Genomic DNA, 20,370 nt, shown 5'->3' with positions numbered 1-20,370 from the left:
CATCATGCGGGCAAGCTGGGTGCTTGTGAGAGTTACACGGGGAAAACAAATGCAAATGAAAACTTGCCAGGGTTCTGGACCTTCCTCAGCTAGAGCAGTGTTTCTGAACCTTGGGAGCTTCAAGAGATGGACTTCAACTCCCAGAATCCCCCACCAAGCACTGGGATTCTGGGAGTTGAGATTCACACATTGTAAAGTTGCCAAGATTGAGAAACGCTAGGCTAGATCTTTCAAAGGTTAAAATGGGGAGAAAGGTGGGGGAAAAAGGCATTTAAATACGCCAGGACTAAACAAGCAGTACTTGCTTTTAAGAGGTATGTCTCCTCCCAACTCACAACTTTCAGAAAAGCGTAATTTGTGCTTGAGGGCTCACGGTGCTCCTCTCCAGGGGACAACGCATTTCAAGCTCATGAAGTAAGTTTTGGAAAAACACCCACAAAAAAATCATGGAATGTATTGGTGGAATAAAAAAAAACAAAGAGTATTTGGTGCCAAAGTCCTAAAATACAAAGTGCCTTGAGGTGAAGCAGCCTCGACGAAAGACGCAGAGGTCACACCAGCCATCGTGACCGCTCCTTTCGCAATCCCAGAACAGGCTTTGAAAATGACGGTCACATCTACCGGAAGGGCCAGCTGCCATCTTTGGTCCGCCCTCCTCAAAAAAAAAATGCTCGCCTACGGACGAGGTGAGCCAAGGTGGCGAAGACTCCATCGGTGTTTTGAATGCGAGGCGGGAAATTGGTAGAATGGATGTCCGTTCGCAAGAGGAATATCCGTCTGAGAGTCAGCAGCAAGGTATAAGTAAAAACAGGGAATAACTGATGCTTCAGACAGAACTGGGAAAACAAAACCCGAGAGAGCCGAAGCTAAAAATGAACGAGAAAATGGTCCAAATCTGGAGGGGGGGGTGCTATTTCCACACCTGGGAACTGAGGGCTTGATTGGTTCCTGGGGCACCCCCTCTGCCCATTGACTGTCCATAGCGCATCACCCCGTTTGTGCCACAGAAGTTCATCCCTGCCATTTGCTGCGTCACCTGAAGGAGAAGGCAAGGAGGGGTCAGGTCAGTTCTTCGTACACCCATCGCTCAAGCTTACCTGCCGCAGAAGAGGTGTCCAGTGGCTTTCCATACCCAGGGACACCTTTCGTGCCCTCCCTGCATTGGAGCTGATCAGCCACCTGGCGACAATCCTGGTGCTTAGAAGCTTGAAGAGACCTCATGTTCTTATCCTTGATAGGCATGGCACAATTGTTAATGGGAGGAAAAAGCTTCTACATCATGTTGGAAATTACCACGTGGGTCCTCCATGCCAACAAGAGGTGTAAAACAGTGCTGACGAACATGGCTGGCTGTGATTAATGGGAGCTGAAGCCAAACACATTTACAAGGCATGAGGTGCTAGAAGGATTGAGAATCTGATACCTATCAGCACTCAAGAATAAAGATAACATCAAGGCTTACGCTGACGGACGTAGAAGTTGTCTTAAAAAGGGTAAACTTAAAAGAAAGCCAGACACGTGCAGAAGAAACGTTCTCCCTTCCCACAAAGAATTTAGGTGGAAAAAGATTTGAAAAAAAATACATAATGAATCCTAATTAATCCAAATCATCCACGTGTCCATTATAGGAAGCACTGACTTCATGTACTGCTTTGACGTATTCACATAACATTTTGTGCCAGGTCACCAATTTATCAGAAAACTAGACTTCCCTCACATCCCAGTGAGCGATGAAATGCTCTTTTTGGAAATGAACTGAGATTTGATCGGAGTTTGGTTTAGGGTACTTAGGAGAGAGGGTTATAACTATATATATATTAGGATGATTAAAGAATGAATGCCATTCCTAAAGTCTGTCCTTGAGTCAAACTTGTATGTAAGCCACAATGGTATAATACTGGGTAAATAATATTGGTTAATGAAATAAATCAGTGTAATGAACTCGAACCATTGTATATCTAACTTGAATCACTGTGTATTTAATTCAAATTTTGCTACAATGGGCTCCATTCTTAACTATGGGTCATCTTTAAACTGGGCTACTCTTAACTCATAACAGCAATGCAGATTTTAGGTGCTATGGTTGCCACTACAAAAAAGTAGCTCTAAGGATGTGAAATTTAGAGGACATCAGAGAAGACGTCTATGGAAATACTGGTGCCTGTAGGCATTGTGTTAAAATTAAGCTCATCTGCATATTATCCTCTACACTACAGGAAGATTTTTGAAATGGAAGAATAGTGTATTTTTCTATTTCCATCAAGTTGATTTATTTCACTCCACTTATGGGCTACATCATGAAAAACTGCTGATGCACAGAGAATATAAACACGATAGGGCTTCAGAAAATATTTCATCTTTTCATCAAATGAGTCTCAAAGTGGCTTATAAAGAACTTTGGAAAGCATTTTATGGTGATTGCTGGTCATTCAGCATCTATCATTTTCACTCTTTATTGTTGACTACCAGATCAAACTCTTTTGAGATAAAGGGCAAGGTAAAAACGTGTACATTAGGACTAGCAACTTGATACCACTATTTTTTAAGCATATCGCTACCCCTATCTTCAAGTTCAGTGCCCAGCCAGGTGGAGTTGGCAGGCATGAGATTGTCTACCGGTAATCTATAAGTGCACATTTTCCCTTGCCCCCAAGATTTGAAAGAGGCCTCACTGAGTTCTCACTGTTGGCTCTTACCTGAGCGAGGTTCCATTGTAATTGGTGAGCTGGTTGTACAACATACATTGGTGGTGGGACAGGTGCCATGCCAGGCATGTACCCAGCTTGCTGTGTTGCCATCATCCCATTGGGGACCCCAATTACTGCGGTCTGCATGCCCCCTACATAACCTGCTGGGATCGCCATAGGTGCTGTCATGCCTGCTGCCGCTCCTGGCTGCGCCATCACCCCCACTGGTGGTGCCATCATGCCACTCGGTGGTGCCATGCCTGGGAAATTGGGATAGGCGGCTGGGTAGCCCATTTGGGTTGGCGCTAGGAACACGGCTCCTATAGAGATGTCAAGAAGGGAGAGATGCAAATGAAGATGCCACCGTCTGCCGTAAACGTTCTCTTAAGCTACCTCCTCCACAGTACTGGCCAAAATTGTGGAAACCTTTTGGGAAAAGTGTGTTTTTGAGGTTTGATGGCTAATAACACCACTTTTGGGGGGGAGTAGTACCATAAAATTATATATTAATGGAAAGATAATTTAATCAAGAATATAATGCAACATAGTTTGTTCAGTTATCTGTACTGTATTCTATGCAAAGTTATAGCCAAATAACCAGAAAAAGGAAGCACAACTTGCTTAGGTTGATCTCAGGTAGCTTTCCTTCATCTGATGGTAGCCAATGAGCACGAATGTTTAAAGAGCCAATCAGGTGTCATCTTGTTTTGCCAATGAGCCAATCATATCACAGTAGGATTCAGTGATTGATGTCACGTATTGAAGCTGAGAGGACATTTGTCAGTGTGTTGTGTGACGGCTATCAAGTCGGTTGGGGTTTTTTTGTGTTCTTTCATTTAGTGAGCTTGTAAAACATAATAAAATTAAAGTAATGGTGCAGAGTTGACTGATTGCCCAGAAAGCGATGTAAAAAGTATTATTAAGTGAACAAGGCTACAGTTATAAAGAAATTGGAAGAAAAATGGGTGGAAACTTAACCAAAGGTGGCATTTCTACTGTACACTTTTCCCAAAAGGTTCCCACAGTTTTGGCCACAGCTGTACAATGGCCCTGAAAACAGTAACGTACGACCATTTTTTCATACTTACGACCATTAAAGGGTCACATGATCAACATCTGAATGCTTGGCAACCATTTGAATTTATGACGGCTGCAGTGTCCCGGGATCAGGTGATCCCTTTTTGTGACCTGACAAGCAAATTCAATGGGGAAGCTGGATTCACTTAACAACCGGGTTACTAAGGGAACAACAACTGCAGTGAGTCACTTAACAAGTGTGGCAAGGAAGGTCATAAAATGGGACAAAACCTACTTAACCGCAGTCTCACTTAGCAACGGAAATTTTGGACTCAACTGTGGTCATCCCTCAAGGTCTATGTCAGAATCCAATTATATTTCATTTTAGCTACCTACTCTGATAAAAACCCATTTCTTACTCTCTCTGGATTCTGTCATCCTACGAAAAGGAAGGAGGATAAGGAAGGGGGTTTTATGGCTCTCACTTCCTTCACTAAACTACAAAGGACTGGATGTTGATTCTCATCAAGAGGACTGACCATAACAATATGGCCATCACCTTTCATCTACTCTCTCTGAAGTCTCCCTTTTGCCGGCAGTGAGGGAAAAGGGGTGGAACAATGCAACGCCTGGGATCTGGGAAAAGAGAGGATGAGTGATCGTCGCCTGGAAGAACTGTGGGGTGGGGGCTGCTTGGGAACACTTTAAAACATTGAAGGGTGGGAGAGAATTCCCCAGATCCTGTCTAGAACACCTGCAACCATCTTCTCTTAATAAAGATGCCTGTTGGAAGAGACATTCCAAGAGTTCTGTCTTCTTAAGATGTAAAGTGGGGTGGGTCCTTACAGTCTACCTGTATTATGAATCCATTCCTGAGTATAAAAAGCCCACCAGGTGTGTCTGCCAAGCTAGGTGGGGGTGCAAACCTTGTGCAGGGATCTGTGGCGTATGGGAGCCATATAAAGAGAGGATGGAGTCCTTGGAGAGCTGCTTCTTCCCCGTCTCCTCGGCCTGGCTGTCAGGCTCAGGGAACAGGTTCAGTTTTTCAGGAACAGATCCAGCACTTCCAGATGTGGGCATTGAGCCAGCAACCTGGTGAGAGAATACACTGTGCTTATTTCCAAAGGTGGAGGCCAGAGAACTGACGCAGCAATTTTCCTAAAGGTTCCAGTTCAGGTTTTCCATTTTTCAAAGTACTGCATGAACTAATTTTCCACCTTAGAAGAATTCTGCAAGAGAGGCAAGTCTTTATCTCCTGACTCTCAAACGGGAGAGAAAGCCAAGTCGATAGGAATCAACCCAATGAGAGACAGGTAAGCACAGACTCAAGGGATCAAGAAGGAAAAATAGCTAAGAATGTTCTACAATCACAGTAAATAAAGAACGTGTTCACGTCTTGCTAAATCGAAAATGAAGAAGCGTATCTTCTTCATACTGACCTATTTTACACAATGATCTGTAAGCTTGGCTGCTGGATCTAATGTGTAATGAAGATCTGCATTTTCTGCGTCGCATGAGAAAAGCACATCTTCCTTCCCCTGTCCTGACCACTTTCACAGTCTGGTTTGGAAGCATCCCTGCTTCAGACAGGAAGGCGGTGCAGAGAGTGGTGAGGATGGCCGAAAAGATCATTGGCAGCTCCCTCCCTCCCTCCCATCCAGGACATGGCACAGAAGCGTTGCTTGAGCAGGTCCATGAGATCATCTGGGACACTACACATCCTCTTCACAACCTGTTTTCCTTGTTACCTTCTGGGGGGGGGGGCTTCGTGGTATCCGAAGCAGAACATCCAGATTCAGCCATAGTTTCATTCCAAACAGCATTAACCTTGTGAACTCTCAAGCTTCCTCCTTCCGTTATATATTCAAGATGGACAGTATTTAATATTTATTTGCTACGTACATGAAGGGATGTGGGTCTATACATACTGTATGTTGTACATAGTATGTTTAGGTGTGCGTCATGTATGTGTTTCACTTTGAGAGCAGGCAACTAAATTTCATTTTTGATGTGTGCCATTGTGCCCACAGTATAAAAATGACAATAAAGGTTATCTTATCTTATCTTATCATCTTATCTTATCTCGTTGACTGAAAGATTAAGCATGACTTGCATCTTACTGAACATTTCAATTAAAATTTAGAACTCTTTACTTTTTTTTAATCATGCATTTGCTTGTATCTAAGCGTAGTTTTAGACCTATTTTTTTCCTGTGAGATAGGTTGGGGTGAGGCCTCTCACCATTAATATAACTTTCTCACCTTTCTCTCAGTGCCCAGGGATCCAAATAGGTCCAACTCTTTCTCCAAACAACTGCTGGCTCTTCCATTGGGGAGGGCAGCTGAAACAGGAACATCTGGGAGAAACGGAGGGCAGGGGAGGTAGTATCAGCTGGCTTCTTGAGATCACCCAAGGGATCACCTTCCCCAAATTAGTACCCTCCAATGTGTTGGATTGCAACACCCAGAGAGTCAAAGGCTAAGTTTGGTAAGCCCAAAGAGGATACTGTGAGGTCCAAACCATTGTGAGTTCTTTCTTTGCTTATATCTAATAGACAAAATCTTGCCAGACTAAAGCTATATAACCTTCTAACCAAATAGATATAACCCTGGGAGATTCTAGGCTGTGGCTACCCTGGACCTTTTCCTTACCTCACCATCCAGTTCAGGAATATGCAGTCTCTTGTCTTGGGCCTCTCTTTGGAATGTGCTGCCTTCCCCCTGAGAAGCTGTGGTGTGATTGCTAAGATCCCCCCCCCCAATCGTTTATCCATCACAGGATGGATGTCTTGGCCTTCTATATTGGATGGTCCTCAAATCTTGTGGAAATCAACAGGTAGCTGCTAGGGTAGATCTGGACAGCAGAGAAAGATCTAACTTTTCAGTTTTAGGGTCTGCTTCTCTCCCCAACCCCAACTTCTCCCCCATAGCGGGCTGTATGCACTCTACTGTTAATAGATCACATTGATTCTCTTCAAGCTGTATAAATTGCTATGCTATATTCCTGTTTTACATTTCTTTGCCTGTGCTACTGGTATGGAGGACAAGAAGCTGTAACTGAGTAGTATGAAGTCTCATCATTCTTCCCCTGAATACTTGTTCAGACCCAACTCCTGTTTTTGAGAGTTCATCCATCCTACAAGTGTGACTTGGCAGCCATCACCATCACACCTGGCAAGCTGTTTTGGGTTTGGTGGAAAAGACAAGATTCCTATACAGCTAGACCATTGCCACCATCACATGTGCATGGATGTGCCCCGATGCAGGAGTGGAATTTGCTCATTTTCAGTTTTATATGCAGAATTCAGCTCTTAAGCTATAAGGTACAGATTATCCCTTACCTCTGCCCTTTTCACACCAGCTAAGCTGTTACTGGCCTTTAACGGCAATCATTCTGGAGGCCTATTTCCCCTTTTCAGTCTCAATCTTTTACCATGTTTCCTTTGTACAGGAAATAGTGATTGGCTCAGCCCTCAAAACGCAACTGTTGACGAGCTGTCTCTGATGAAAGAGGAAATGAAAAGCTTTCCAGCCCACGTGCATCTTCTGCCACTGGTGTGCTATGCAACTTCAGGCTAGGAAAGTCAGGACTGCTATTTGCGATGTTTTTGTTCTGAAAATGTTATAGCACTGCATTTTCAGTGGGACTGGTGGCAAAAAAGACGTTGTGGAAATTTATCTCCCCTCTCATTTTAAGCTGCAACCTTGGACTAACCTGATCCACTAATTGAAGAAATCCCTGAGCCGAATCATGGAAGTCTAATTTACTGCAAAGCATTCTGGGATGTTGGCAGGAGTACAGGTAGTCCTCACTTAACAACCGGTGGCTTGGTGACCATTTAAAGTTACAGTGGACCACCCAAAAGATACTTATGACCCAATTTCAAAGTTACACCCTCTTGGTCACTTCACTGCATTTTGGGGACTTTGCAACCGGCTCACCTTTACGACCATCTGCAGCGTCCATATGACCGTGATTTTTTAATATATATATATTTTACTTTTTTTGCCAATTCCTGGTGTTTACTTCTGGTTCTGGCAAAACTCTCTCATTGGATAAAACAGAGTCAATTAAGAAACCCCATGTGCACTTCATAACCGCTGCAAAAATGGTCATAAAACTTGGCACGGTCATGGTGTGGCTTTCTCAAAGACCACAACAACGTACAACTGTTAATTCCAGGTTTAATGATGGTTGTTGGTTGAGGGCTAATTGTAATTCTGGGCCTCCTTTTCCTCCAATATAAAATTAGGGCCAACATTTCCCTGCATCTATCGTAACTGAACAGATCTTGCTACACAATACACAATTATTTGTTCTGAGTGACCTCCGTGATAAACCTCCGTGTTCTAGAAACACAAATAACTGATTTAGCAGGGAACAGTGAAATCACACCCAGTATTTTGGTCCTTCGACTCTTCACAGGTGATGGATTAGCTCTCCTCCTCCAAATGGAAAAAAGGACGGCTTACTATTTATTCAGCAACCACGCAATAAATATTTTGAAAAGAAAGGAGGGTGTCAGCAGTGCTCTTACCGAGTTCCAGCAGGTCTATGACTGGCTCTGAGGGTCTGGAAAGGGGTTTTGTCATTTGAGCCTCTTCTTTCTTCTGAGGCTGAAGGAAGCAGAAACCACCAAAATGCTTTGATGCATATTCCATGAAAAGAAGCAAGTTTCTCATTTTTGTAATCTTCAGGAAATGTTTCCAGAAATGCTCGTGGATTTTGAAACTTATTCTAAGGCCCGTCCCAATGATTCAGCCAGCCAACTAAGATAGTTGGGCTTAGTCTCCCTAGACCAGGGGTAGGCAACCTTGGCTCTTTTATGACTCGTGGACTTCAACTCCCAGAATTCCTGAGCCAGCACAGCTGGCTCAGGAATTCTGGGAGTTGAAGTCCACGAGTCATAAAAGAGCCAAGGTTGCCTACCCCTGCCCTAGACTTTCTCAACTTTGGCAACTTGAAGATGGATGGACTTCAATTCCCAGAATTATCCTGCCAGCATATGTGGAACCAGGGAATTCTGTGAGTTGAAGTCCACCCATCTTCAGGCTGCCAAGGCTGAGAAACACCGCCTTAGATTATTCTGTGGACGTTAGCAACTCATGCAGGGACAACTGCTAGCATTGTTAGCAATCTCTTACTGAATACCTCCAGCCCCCTTCCCTCCCCACAAGACACCAGAAGGAAGCCAGAAATAACCATAGCCACCTTACCAGTTTGACTTTCTCAAAGACAACTGGCTCCATTTTTTTCCCAGTAGCTGCTTCCTTCTTCCATTTTTCATCCTTTTCTCTCTATGAGCAAAAACACGCAGAACGGTGAGAAGGCAAACCAATTAGTTCAGTGGAATAATTTTCCCTCTGGGTCAAAGAGGAAACTTTCACTGCTCAACTTCAAGGAATAGTCAGGGCAAAACACTTCCTTTCTCCCAACCTAACAGTGCTGCTGTTTACACAAGTCTTTTAATTTGGACTGACCCATTTTGGGGGGTTCGCATAATACTTTCAACCAGCGTTTCTCAAACTTGGTAATTTTAAAGTCCATGGACTCCCAGAATTCTGGGAACTGAAGTGCACAGATTTTAAAATTGCTATGGTTAAGAAACACCGCCCTAAACCCTAAATTAACCAAAAGGACTGGTTTTTCAGAATATGTTAAACTCCTCCCACCACCAGTGATCAAAGTTAAAACCAGACAAATCTCATGAAAATGCATTGCCAGGCCTTTCATTAACCTGGTAGATTTCTTTCTTTCTTTCTTTCTTTTTCTTTCTTTCTTTCTTTTTCTTTCTTTCTTTCTTTCTTTCTTTCTTTCTTTCTTTCTTTCTTTCTTTCTTTCTTTCTTTCTTTTTTCTCTCTCTCTTTCTCTTTCTTTCTTTCCTTCCTTTTTTTCTTTCTCTCTTTCTTTCTTTCTTTCTTTCTCTCTCTCCCTCTCTCTCTCTCCATCATCCATCCATCCATCCATCCATCCATCCATCCATCCATCCATCCATCCATCCATCCAAAGAGCTCTTTTCTGATTGCTTCAGTCTAATTTGTTTCTTCTCTGTACAGTAAGCAGTTCAGATTTCTCTTTTCCACACCAAACTTCGTAGAAGAAAGTGATGATATCATACTCAAAGATAAAACAGAGAGATATGGGTTTTTTTTTTTTTACCTATTATGGGCTCTGCCCCATTCACTATTTCCTATATCCCCTCCCACATGACCTTGAAATAATGGGATCCTTCAGAGAATAAAATTGTTCACCCCATCTCAAGACAGCTCCTGCTGGTCAAAATTCTGGATGGAAGCAAAAGAGCAAGCATTTATGCATTTAGAACCAACCAACCCGTAACATGTTGACGTCGAGGCTTCTGTCCATGTACTTCTTCTTTTCATATTTGTCTCTGATAAAGCTCTCCACTGCTCTGGAAGGAAGCTGGATAAGGATGAATAAGCCAAGAGCAGATAGTTTCGCTACCAAATTAAATGCTACAATAACGTTGGAGACAACCATCAGGAGGCTGAAGTTAGCTAACCAGAACTGGTGGGGTGGGGGGTGGGTTGGAGACATGTAGTTTTCACTGATAAATGTAAAATCTGGACTGCCATTAGATTGCAACACAAGTTATAGCAAACTCTAAGCCTCTGCTGCCATCCACCGGTCTTTGTGGATTTTGCAGCCAAGATAACGGCAAATTTGCAGTTGTGCTCCAATCCAGAGAATATGGTAGTTTTGTTTCTAATATGCAAAGCATGACAACAAATTATAGGATAGGATAGATTAGGACTGTCGATAGATATCAATCTGTGGCCGTGGGCAGATAAATTGCTCCTGTCAGCATAGATATTGCTGGTTTTATGAGTTACCTGCCTCCATATAGAGCAGCGGCCAAACATCACAACATTAAGATGTATGGACTTCAGCTCCCAGAAGTCCCCAGCCAGCCATCTTGGCTGGAGAATTCTGGAAGTTGAAGCCCACACATCATAAAGTTGCCAAGTTTGAAAACATGGATCTAGAGCCATCCTTTTGTTCCACACAAAACTCTTTTAAAAGTTATCTCCAGCAAATCCCAGTGGTGTTGACTTAACGGAGGGGGGAAAACCCATCATAGATAAAGGCAACAGCAATTCCCATTCATACTGTTGCCAAAAAGCAATATGCAACCTCCAGGAGTGCATAGACTAGAAGGAGAACAGTGCACACTGCACTCCCTAGTCAGGGTTGACCTATGAGGTTTGGTTTTCCAGAAGATGCTCACTAACAGGGAAATCTCACCAAAATTCTGAAAAAGGCTGCGGACTCTAAAAGGGTTCATGCAGAAATTGATGTAGAGATATCCCCTTCCCACACTCCCACCAGTGAAGCTAAGCCTTTCAAAGGCTTCCATCTTCTTGTGGGGAAAACAGGCAGAGAAAGGATGCTGGTCTGTCTGGGGTCGTCTGAAGTTCTCAGGCAGGTAGCCCTCATAAAGGCGATTCGCTTTCCCATTTCCCATTTCTTGCATGCACTGGAATGTAAAATAGAAAATGTCTGTGACGTCGTGTAATTAATTAGGCTTTGCTTGCATTCGTTTCATTTGTTTGAATTAACTTCAGGAAGTAAGCTTTTTTGTTTTTGTTTTTTTGAACAACTGACAACCAAAGCATCAGTGTCCGCCAGAATATTTCTAGAATGGTGTTTGGACATCAACCTACACAGTATCAAGGGTTATGATGACTTGATAGTTAAATGCATTATCAGTTTCTATCAGCTCAGCAGAAAACTGCATTTGGATCTACCGGAAGGAGCAGTTATGTTCCCTCACCAATCCTGGTGCTTTTATTTGATAAAAATGACAGGTCTAATAGAGCCCTCTCCTTCTGAAGCGATTGTTGCTTATTCTGAATCAACTTATCTGAACCTTAAGAGGAATGGTGAAGAAAGGGGTCTTTCTGAGCCCTGTCAATGTGTTTCCTTACTAAATGTGTATACAGATTACTCCAGATTGGTTTTGTGGGGAATGAGGAAACTCTGAAGGTAGAAAACTAGCATATAATGTTAGCTGACAACTAGATTCTCCACAACTCATGTAGTCCTTAGAAATGAGGAAAAATGAGATCAGAAATAGAGATGCCAACTATCACAGGATATGTGAGATTGGGTATGGAGGAGACAATAAAAACTCGTCAAATAGCTTACATTAAGGCCTGGGGTTACTTCTGGGATATAAGACTACAATTTTATTTTATTTTATTATTTTTAATATTTTAATGTCCTAATGATTCAGGCATAGAAAATGGGAGATCATGAGATCTCCCATTTATAAAGCTAGCTGGATGACCGTGGGCTCAGGAACAGCCTTTCTCAACCTTGACAACTTTTAAGATATGTGGCTAGGGAATTCTGGGAGTTGAAGTCCACACATATTAAAGCAAGGTTGAGAAACATTGACTAGGAAAGAGACAAGGGCAACATCGCTTCTGAAAAACCTTACAAGAGAGCTGCAAGATACTGCCCAAGCAATCTCCGAAAATCGGACACAATTTTTGAAGAATACTAAATGTGTATACAGATTACTCCAGATTGGTTTTGTGGGGAATGAGGAAACTCTGAAGGGAGAAAACTAGCATATCACATCTGTTGACAACTAAATTCTCTACAACTCGTATTGTCTAATGGGCATTTGAGGACAGAAGAGCATTCCACTAATTTTAAAACTGCACATACAGTACACACACCCCTATAACTTTTCTCTTGTGCTGCTGGCAAAAAATCTATACTGACCTGTATTTGTTCTTGTGTCCATTGGTCCAGATTGACAGATTTTACTCGGGAGATATGAACTCCCAGGTTCCGGTGTATTCCCGCACAGCGGATGCAAATGAAGACACCGATGTTCCACGAGGCCCATCTTGGCCCTGCAAAAGTGTAAGGGAAAATAGTCATGAGAATGGCTGTGAGCTGCTAGCAAGATCTCTCTTCCAAGAAACTGCTACAGGTAGTCCTTGACTTACAACCGGCCGCTCAGCGACCATTAGGAGTTATGATGGACATTTGCAGGGGCATTAACGACTAGGATTTGAAGTCCCATCAGCCACTTCCCCTGGTCATATGATCCCATTTTGGGTGTTTAGCAACTGGCCTGAATTTCCAGCTGTTTGCAGCATCTCATGGTGATGTGACTGTAATTTATGATGTTTTCATCTGGAAACTGGCATTTACTTTTGGTTTCTGGAAAAAAATTCCCATTTACTTAACACTCACAGTGATTCATTTAATGGCTTCTGCAATAATATGGTCACCCACTTAATGCATGACATACAACCATAATTCCAGGTTTAATTACCGTCTTAAGTTGCGGATTACCTGTACTATATAAGCGAAAAAGTCTGGAGCTTCCAGCTACGGTACAAAGTGGTTTTTAAATATTCATGCCAAGAAACAAAGTCATAATCTTATCAGATGAAGAAATAATTAAAAAAAATACTAGAATGTGCGGAGATGGTCAGGCTTACTTTGAAGTTGAAAGAAAAATAAGAAACAGAATATTATCAAACTTGGGACTTATTTTATCGATGGCTAGAGAAAAGAATAAAGGATTAGGGATTAAATCTGTATTAGTGAATGTAAAACTCAGACAACACGTTTGTTGAACAAGTACTATTGAATGAAGGAAAAAATCAATAAAAATTTTATTAAAAAAAAAGAAATTCAAGCAAAGCAAAAACATTTATTAACAGGGGGGGGAATCATGTCTTTTTAGAGGGTACAGAAACAAATGATACATACATTCAGTACATGTGATATGTTGGTAACTTTGCAAGTTGTTCAAAATAACCACGATTTGTGGATGATGAATCCTGCTAAGTTTATAAATCGTTTGCCAGTGATTGGCATTCTCTGAAAAAAAACAACCTCTTTCTGAATCGTCAAGCTATCAGCATTAGCAAAGAAACCAAGTTGCTTAAATAAAACAAAATAACCCCCCCCCCAAAAAAAAAGAAAGGATGGAGAAACAATCTACCTATGATACTGTTGTAAAGCAGGGGTGGATCAAGAACAAGAAAGAGGGGGGAAAAAACTACACCTGCTTATTGTCTTTTTCAATACTGAGTCCAAAATCTGCTCGTGAATAGATCATCGCTAACGTGTGCCAACGTTAATTAATCTGTTATTTAAGGCATGACATTCAAAGCTTCAGTTTATTTGAACAAGGAAAGGCATCATTCAACAGAGGCAAAATTAGAAGTCTTATTTAAATGGCTGACTGTTTTACAAATGTCAAAAGGTGGGCACAGGATGACACCCAGAAGACTATTATCCTTTTCATACTTAAGTGGAGTTTTTCCAGCTGGGTGAGAGGCTGAAAAAGAGTGTGCCAATGCAGACTGCAGGCAGATGAATGCTCTTTGCTTGCACTCTCACCACACTCTTGCAAATTTGGAATTTCAGGGCACAGAGGAAGGAAAACCAGATTTGTTACTGGTGTTCTTCCTTGCACACCAGTAAAGAACAGCAGTGCAGATGGAAAGAAATAACTACATGAAGCCACGAGGTGCCATTGCTTTTGCTTCGAATGGCCCTGACACAGAACATTCCATTGTTGGCCTTGAATATGGGCAGCAGCCACAAGATACAATGCAGCTTTTGCTGAGGCTTTTTGGGGCTGCCAAGTTCTTGAAGGCCTGGAATCAGTTCTTCAAGTCCACAAGGGAACCGTCGTACTTGCAGGAGTGGGTGAATAAGAAGCAGAGGATCCAGAATTTCTCCGTGCCAAACTCGGGTGTAAATGTCACTGAAATTCTTTGCTGTGCTTCAGTTTGGAAAAACCTCGCTTAAAATTCTGAGAGTTGGAGCCCTCATACCCGCAGAAAGCTCCAAGGAGAGGAATCTAGTTAAGAATATGACGCATTCAAACAAGCGAGATTCAAATAACAACAACAACAATAGTAATATTGGAAGGGACCTTGGAGGTCATCTCATCCAACCCCCTGCTCAGGCAGGAAACCCTATACCATTTCGGACAAATGGCTGTCCAGTCTCTTCTTAAAAACTTCCAGTGTTGGAGCATTCACCGCTTCTGGAGGCAGGTTGTTCCACTGGTTAATTGTTCTAACTGTCAGGAAGTTTCTCCTTAGTTCTAGGTTGCTTCTCTCTTTGATTAGTTTCCATCCAAAGAGAGAAGCAACCTAGAACTAAAGAGAAACTTCCTGACAGTTAGAACAATTAATCAGTGGAACAACCTGCCTCCAGAAGCTGTGAATGCTCAGAAATCAGAGACAGAAGATCTGATGGCATATTAGACCTTGAAAACAGCTACTTCAGGGCGCTCTTCCCATGGGCTAGAAACAAGTCTGAAGGCCAAATGAGTCAGTTTGGAGAAGGCTGCAGTGCCCAATGGCAGCTTAAGGTGAATTGCCGGAATTGGCCAATTGTGGAATTTCCAGGCCTGACTTAGCTGTATGAACAAGACTGGCAGGACCGGAGTAAGGATTACATCATCTACGAAGCACCATGAATGCAAATGTCAGAGGAGAAGACCTGCAGTGTAGGAGAGGTTGTCAGTGCCAGAGTCACTTCTCTGTTTTTGTAATCTTATCTCACACACCACCGTTGTGGCTTCTGCCTCTTTCAAAGAGCTGCTCTTCAGGGATCATCCGACAGTGTCAATCCAACTGCAGAGCGGCAGAGAGGAAGTGCCAAAAAAGGGAAAAGCTGAAAGCGGATCCCACTCCCGAGAACTCTCACATCAGACCTGGCAGGTCAAAGGAACCAAGAAGAAAAGAGAAACTCACAATTTAACACGCTGAAGTTGTACTTCCAGCTTCAAGAGCCAGCCAGGAATCAGAAGGAGGATGGTACCTTTCAGATTTTACAATTGAAAGATTAGCCAGAGAGATTAAACTCTGATGCGGGCACACCTGCCGACACTTTTAAACTACGATACTTGCTCCTTCCCAAACTTAAATATCTGCCCTTTCCCCCCCCCCCACCTATATTTTAGCAGACTGGATTTATGACATTTCAGTGAGGAATTTCAGGCTGGGTGCCAACATTCCCCCCCCCCTATGCACAGATCTTGCAGCATGGTTAAATCAGCTTTGCATGCCTGCAACATGCCGTTATGCGCGTATTCTCTCCTGCTTTAAGTGCTTCTACCCAGCACTTTGCAAAGTCAGACCAAAACTCTTGAGGAACAATGTAGATTGCAGTGCTGGAGGGGGGGGGATGCACCTGTCACAAAGTCCCACCGTGACAGCATATCTCAAGACAGTCTTAATATGGTCCTCCCAGCCCATCTTCCATTTGTCTTTTTTTTTTTTTTGATGGGGGTGGGGGGGGGAGACAATCCAGGATAGTTCCAAATAAATTTCTGCATTGCAGCCACACATTGCTTTTATTTTCTCCAAATGCCTGTGAGGTTTAGAGGTGACCCAGGGACATTGCTGCAGGAAAATCAGGTTCTAGAGTAGCGTGTCTCATAATTGACTGGGCTTAGCTTAAAGGAGATATGGACCTTGACTCCCAACTCTGTTGGCCGGGGAATTCTGGGAATTCTTCAAGCCGCCACGGTTGAAAAACACTGTTCGAGAAATTCATGCTTTGTCAAGTAGCGGCCCTTCTGTCATGCGCTTTGCAGAATTTTATTTTATTTTGCTGGCGAGGGCCTGGACTTCCATCTTGTTATGTTCATTTTGTATTGTGTTATTATTTAAGTGTTTTATGACTTTCAGGATTCATTATATGCTAAATTGTGAGCCATACAGAATTGTCTGGGAGTTGGGCACCACCTATAAAATACATACATGCAGGGCTTTTTTTTCTCATAGAACGCCCAGAACGGATTTCCGGCACCTTTTTTGGATGGAACCTTGTAGCGTAGGCAAGGCGGGTTGTATGACGTGTGTGAGTTCCGGCACCTTTTTGTTTTACAAAAAAAGCACTGCATACACGCATGGGTGATAAGAAACAAGAAAATGTATGATGACATGATGGATAAAAAGTGTTTCACATCTGAAAGAAAGCCACCAAGCTCAGAGAACACCAAGGACCCCCCCCCCCCAGGTCAAACTTGAGCTACAAATATTCTCATCTATTAGATCAGTGGTTCTCAACCTTTTTAATGCCCCGACCCCCAACCGGCCGTAAGTCGAGGACTAAGCTGGTCGTAAGTCGAGGACTAAACCGATCGTAAGTCGAGGACTAAACCGGTCGTAAGTCGAGGACTAAACCGGTCGTAAGTCGAGGACTACCCAACCGGTCGTAAGTCGAGGACTTTCCCTGCCCGGGAGCGCCGCACATGCGTGGTTCCGCCCCCTGCGCCGGCCGAGGCGTAGCTGGCAAGCGGCAGAGACGGAGCAGGCCGACCACCAGCTGGCCCAGCTCAAGGGAGGTAAGGCATCCGCCGGAAAAGGGGGAAAAAATGGCGGAGACAGCCTTGCTTGGCGACCCCCGTGAAATGGTCGATCGACCCCAAATGGGGTCACGACCCATAGGTTGAGAACCGCTTTATTAGATCTACTTCTTGTTCATCATCCTCATCCTTTCGGGAAATTATTTTGGCATCTGCTTATGATTTTAGCTGAAGGAAGAAAGCTCACTTACAGCCATACGCAGGTAGTCCTTGACTTACAACAGTTCATTTAGTAAACATTTCTTAGCCGCCTTTCTCAGCCTGCAAGACGTCTTGCAGCCTTCTGAGTCTGGATTTGGGGAATAATTCTAGGACTTGCAGTCTACTACATCTGAAGGAGACCAGGTTCCCAGGCCATCCCACTACCCTGAATTGCTGGGATGATAAAAGATAGTTGAGGGACAACATGAAATGCCACAATGAGTCTGCAAAGAGGAATAGTTAATACAAAAAAGTCATCCAGAAATCCGAGGTCCTCTGGCTGCAGCCAAACGGCACAGCATTTATTTCACCCTCTCTCATTATAAATGGGAGAGCCTGACCTGTCCATGAGTCTGCTAAAAGCCAATTTATTTGCACTGTATTTATGAAAACCCAGCCTTCTTTCTGCCAGTAGTAGTCCAGATTCTGTCAATTTAGTCTCTGCTAAAATCCCAGGCAGATTCTGTTCCAAGAGAAAATGGCATTCCCGCTTTAGATCGGCATGTGGGTTCCATGAAGGCGTTCTGACATCTCCCAAATGCATTTTACAAGGCGGTTCCCATAGCAACCAGAAGTCATTGCATTGTTAAAAAAAATAAATAAACTGAAAGTTGGGTTTTCTGTAGCAAAAGCTGCCTGTCTTATACACAAACCGGCAGGCTTTGATTTTATAATTCAACACAGGTGCTTGTGACATGAACCCGGCGTAAAAAAAAAAAAAAATGTAAGAAATGCCATTGTCCATCTCTAGACAATTTAAGTCTGCTGGCCTCTAGGTGGTTAAAAAAAAAAGTCTTGATTTTCACCAGTACGGTATTTAAAACACATGGACAATGTTTGGAATTAGTTGAACTTCTACGATTGTTTCCAGACAGCCAGTTTGGTCCAGGGATTAAGACTTCAGGCTAGAAACTGGGAGACTGTGAATTTTAGTTCTAGAAAACTAGTTCTAGAAAACTAGTTCTAGAAAACTGCAGGGATTTGTCCAAACAGTGTTTGAGAATCGGACATGACTGAATGGAAGAAGAAAAACCCTGTTTCTAGACACTTTGCAAATTTGGAGTTCTAGTTATTGTTACGGAATAATTTTTGTAAGAATATTTGAGCGGCTTCAATATTTGAATATTTGAGGAGTTCCAATATTTGAAGAAGTACGTATAGTCAAGGCCATGGTTTTCCTAGTTGCAATGAATGGCTGTGAAAGTTGGACCCTAAGAAAGGCTGAGCGCCAAAGAATGGAGGCCTTTGAACTCTGGTGCTGGAGAAGATTCCTGTGAGTCCCCTGGACTGCAAGGCGATCCAACCAGTCAGTCCTAGAAGAAATCAACCCTGACTGCTCTTTAGAAGGCCAGATCCTGAAGCTGAAACTCAAGTACTTTGGCCACCTAATGAGAAGGAAGGACTCACTGGAGAAGAACCTGATGCTGGGAAAGATGGAGGGCAAGAGAAGAAGAAGAAGGGGACGACAGAGAAGGAGGTGGCTGGATGGAGTCACTGAAGCAGGAGGCGTGAGCTTCAATGGACTCCAGATGATGGTAGAGGACAGGAAGGCCTGGAGGAACGTTGTCCATGGGGTCACAATGGGTCAGACACGACTTCGCAACTAACAACAACAAAGGTGTATACATACACACACACACATACACAGAGGACGGACAATTTGCAATCCAAGAATTACTCATTTTCCCAGCTGGGTTTTTCTCAGCCTAATTGGCAGTACCCTGCGAGATATATTCAGGTCTACCTTTTCCCTTTTCCTGCAGCCTGTTCCAGAGTGGGGGTGGGGAGATCAGAAAGAGGAAGGAAAGGAGCGCGGGAGGGAGGGAACCAGTCAGGAAGATGACCTTGACGGAAATACGCAAGAACGGTCAGAGAGGTGATTCTTGCAAGCTGGGGTTTTTTTGTGGTGTAACACCTAGAGACAAAATCTTGCCAGAATATCTATCACTCTAGTATCTGCATCCACAGCATATTCCGAGAACTATCAGGAACTATTATTTTCCCTCGCAGGTAATATCTGGGCTGAGTTGCCTCTTACTCCTCTGGAATGCAGCCCCTCCCTCCTCACAATATTTCCAACTCCTCACAATATTTCATCACATGCACATTGCTTAAGTCTTGAGAAGTGGACTAGTATTGGGGCAGAGGCCTTCATGATTCACCTCGGAGAGCAAAAGAGGAAGGAGATATATAGCCCAACCAGACGTGCAAGATTCTGTTTTAACAGACAATCTAAACCAAGGGTGTCAAACTGCCGACCCCCCCGGGCCGGACGCGTCATCCGGAAGCCACACCCACCCCATTGCCGGCAATGGCAAAACCGTCCCGATACATTGCGCAACGTCTCGTGGCGTCACGAGTTTGACATCTCTGATCTAAACGAAGGTGAAATTTATTTCCTGGTCAGCCTATGGGAGGCCGATGGGCGACAGACAAAAGTGTGTGTCCCCAGTTTTTGTTATGCCCCCCCACTCAGCCTTTGCCTCTACAACATAGCCCAAAGCACACCACAGGTTGTCCTCAGCTTACAACCACAACCGAGACCAGACTTGCAACTGCGGTTGTTAAATGAGTTGTGCCCAATTTTGTGACATTTTTTTTTTTTGCCAGGGTTGTGAAGCAAATCGCCGGAGTTGTTAAGTGAATCACTGCAGTTGTTAAGCCAATCTGGCTTCCCACATTGTTGGAAGCCAGCTGGGAAGGTCGCAGATGACAATCCCACGGACCCAGATACTGCAGCTGTTATAAACACAGGCCGGTTGCCAAGTGCCCACATTTTGTTCTGAATTTCGCCTGTGGGGATGCTGCAACGGTCTTAAGTGCGAGGACCAGTTGTGAGTTGCGGGGACCAGCTATGTCGCCTTTTTCAGTGCCGTTGTAATTTTGAACAGTGACTAAATGTATGGTTGTAAGTTGAGGACTACCTGTATCCAGAGGTTTCCTACAGAGAGGGAAGTCTGCTTCTGATATAGGGCATCCGGTACATTTGCCATTAAATAACTTATTACAATACAGCAAGTTAGGGCAGGCCAATTTCTTTCCCTCAGCCTTGAGCACTGCAGCAGGGTGAGGAACTCACTG

The 20,370-nt window shown here is 43.5% G+C and overlaps 1 protein-coding gene across 1 annotated transcript in view; it reads right to left on the bottom strand.

Moving 5' to 3' along the window:
- Positions 1-660: 660 nt before the first annotated feature.
- Positions 661-20,370, bottom strand: part of SMAP2 (small ArfGAP2) — a 28,773-nt gene continuing 9,063 nt past the window's right edge. The window contains exons 2-10 of the mRNA XM_015824687.1: positions 12,459-12,592; positions 11,117-11,202; positions 10,038-10,116; positions 8,921-9,001; positions 8,242-8,320; positions 5,966-6,060; positions 4,631-4,796; positions 2,697-3,007; positions 661-1,036 (exon numbers count right to left, since the gene is read on the bottom strand). Of these exons, the coding sequence (XP_015680173.1) occupies positions 911-1,036; positions 2,697-3,007; positions 4,631-4,796; positions 5,966-6,060; positions 8,242-8,320; positions 8,921-9,001; positions 10,038-10,116; positions 11,117-11,202; positions 12,459-12,592 (1,157 nt within the window). The 3' untranslated portion in view covers positions 661-910. The remainder of the gene's footprint in view (positions 1,037-2,696; positions 3,008-4,630; positions 4,797-5,965; positions 6,061-8,241; positions 8,321-8,920; positions 9,002-10,037; positions 10,117-11,116; positions 11,203-12,458; positions 12,593-20,370) is intronic.

The sequence above is a fragment of the Protobothrops mucrosquamatus genome, unplaced genomic scaffold (genome assembly GCF_001527695.2).
Source record: "Protobothrops mucrosquamatus isolate PMUCROS unplaced genomic scaffold, P.Mucros_1.0 scaffold2323, whole genome shotgun sequence".
NCBI lineage: Eukaryota > Metazoa > Chordata > Lepidosauria > Squamata > Viperidae > Protobothrops > Protobothrops mucrosquamatus.
Note: the sequence above shows the minus strand (reverse complement) of the source record. Positions and strands in the feature narration are given on the sequence as shown.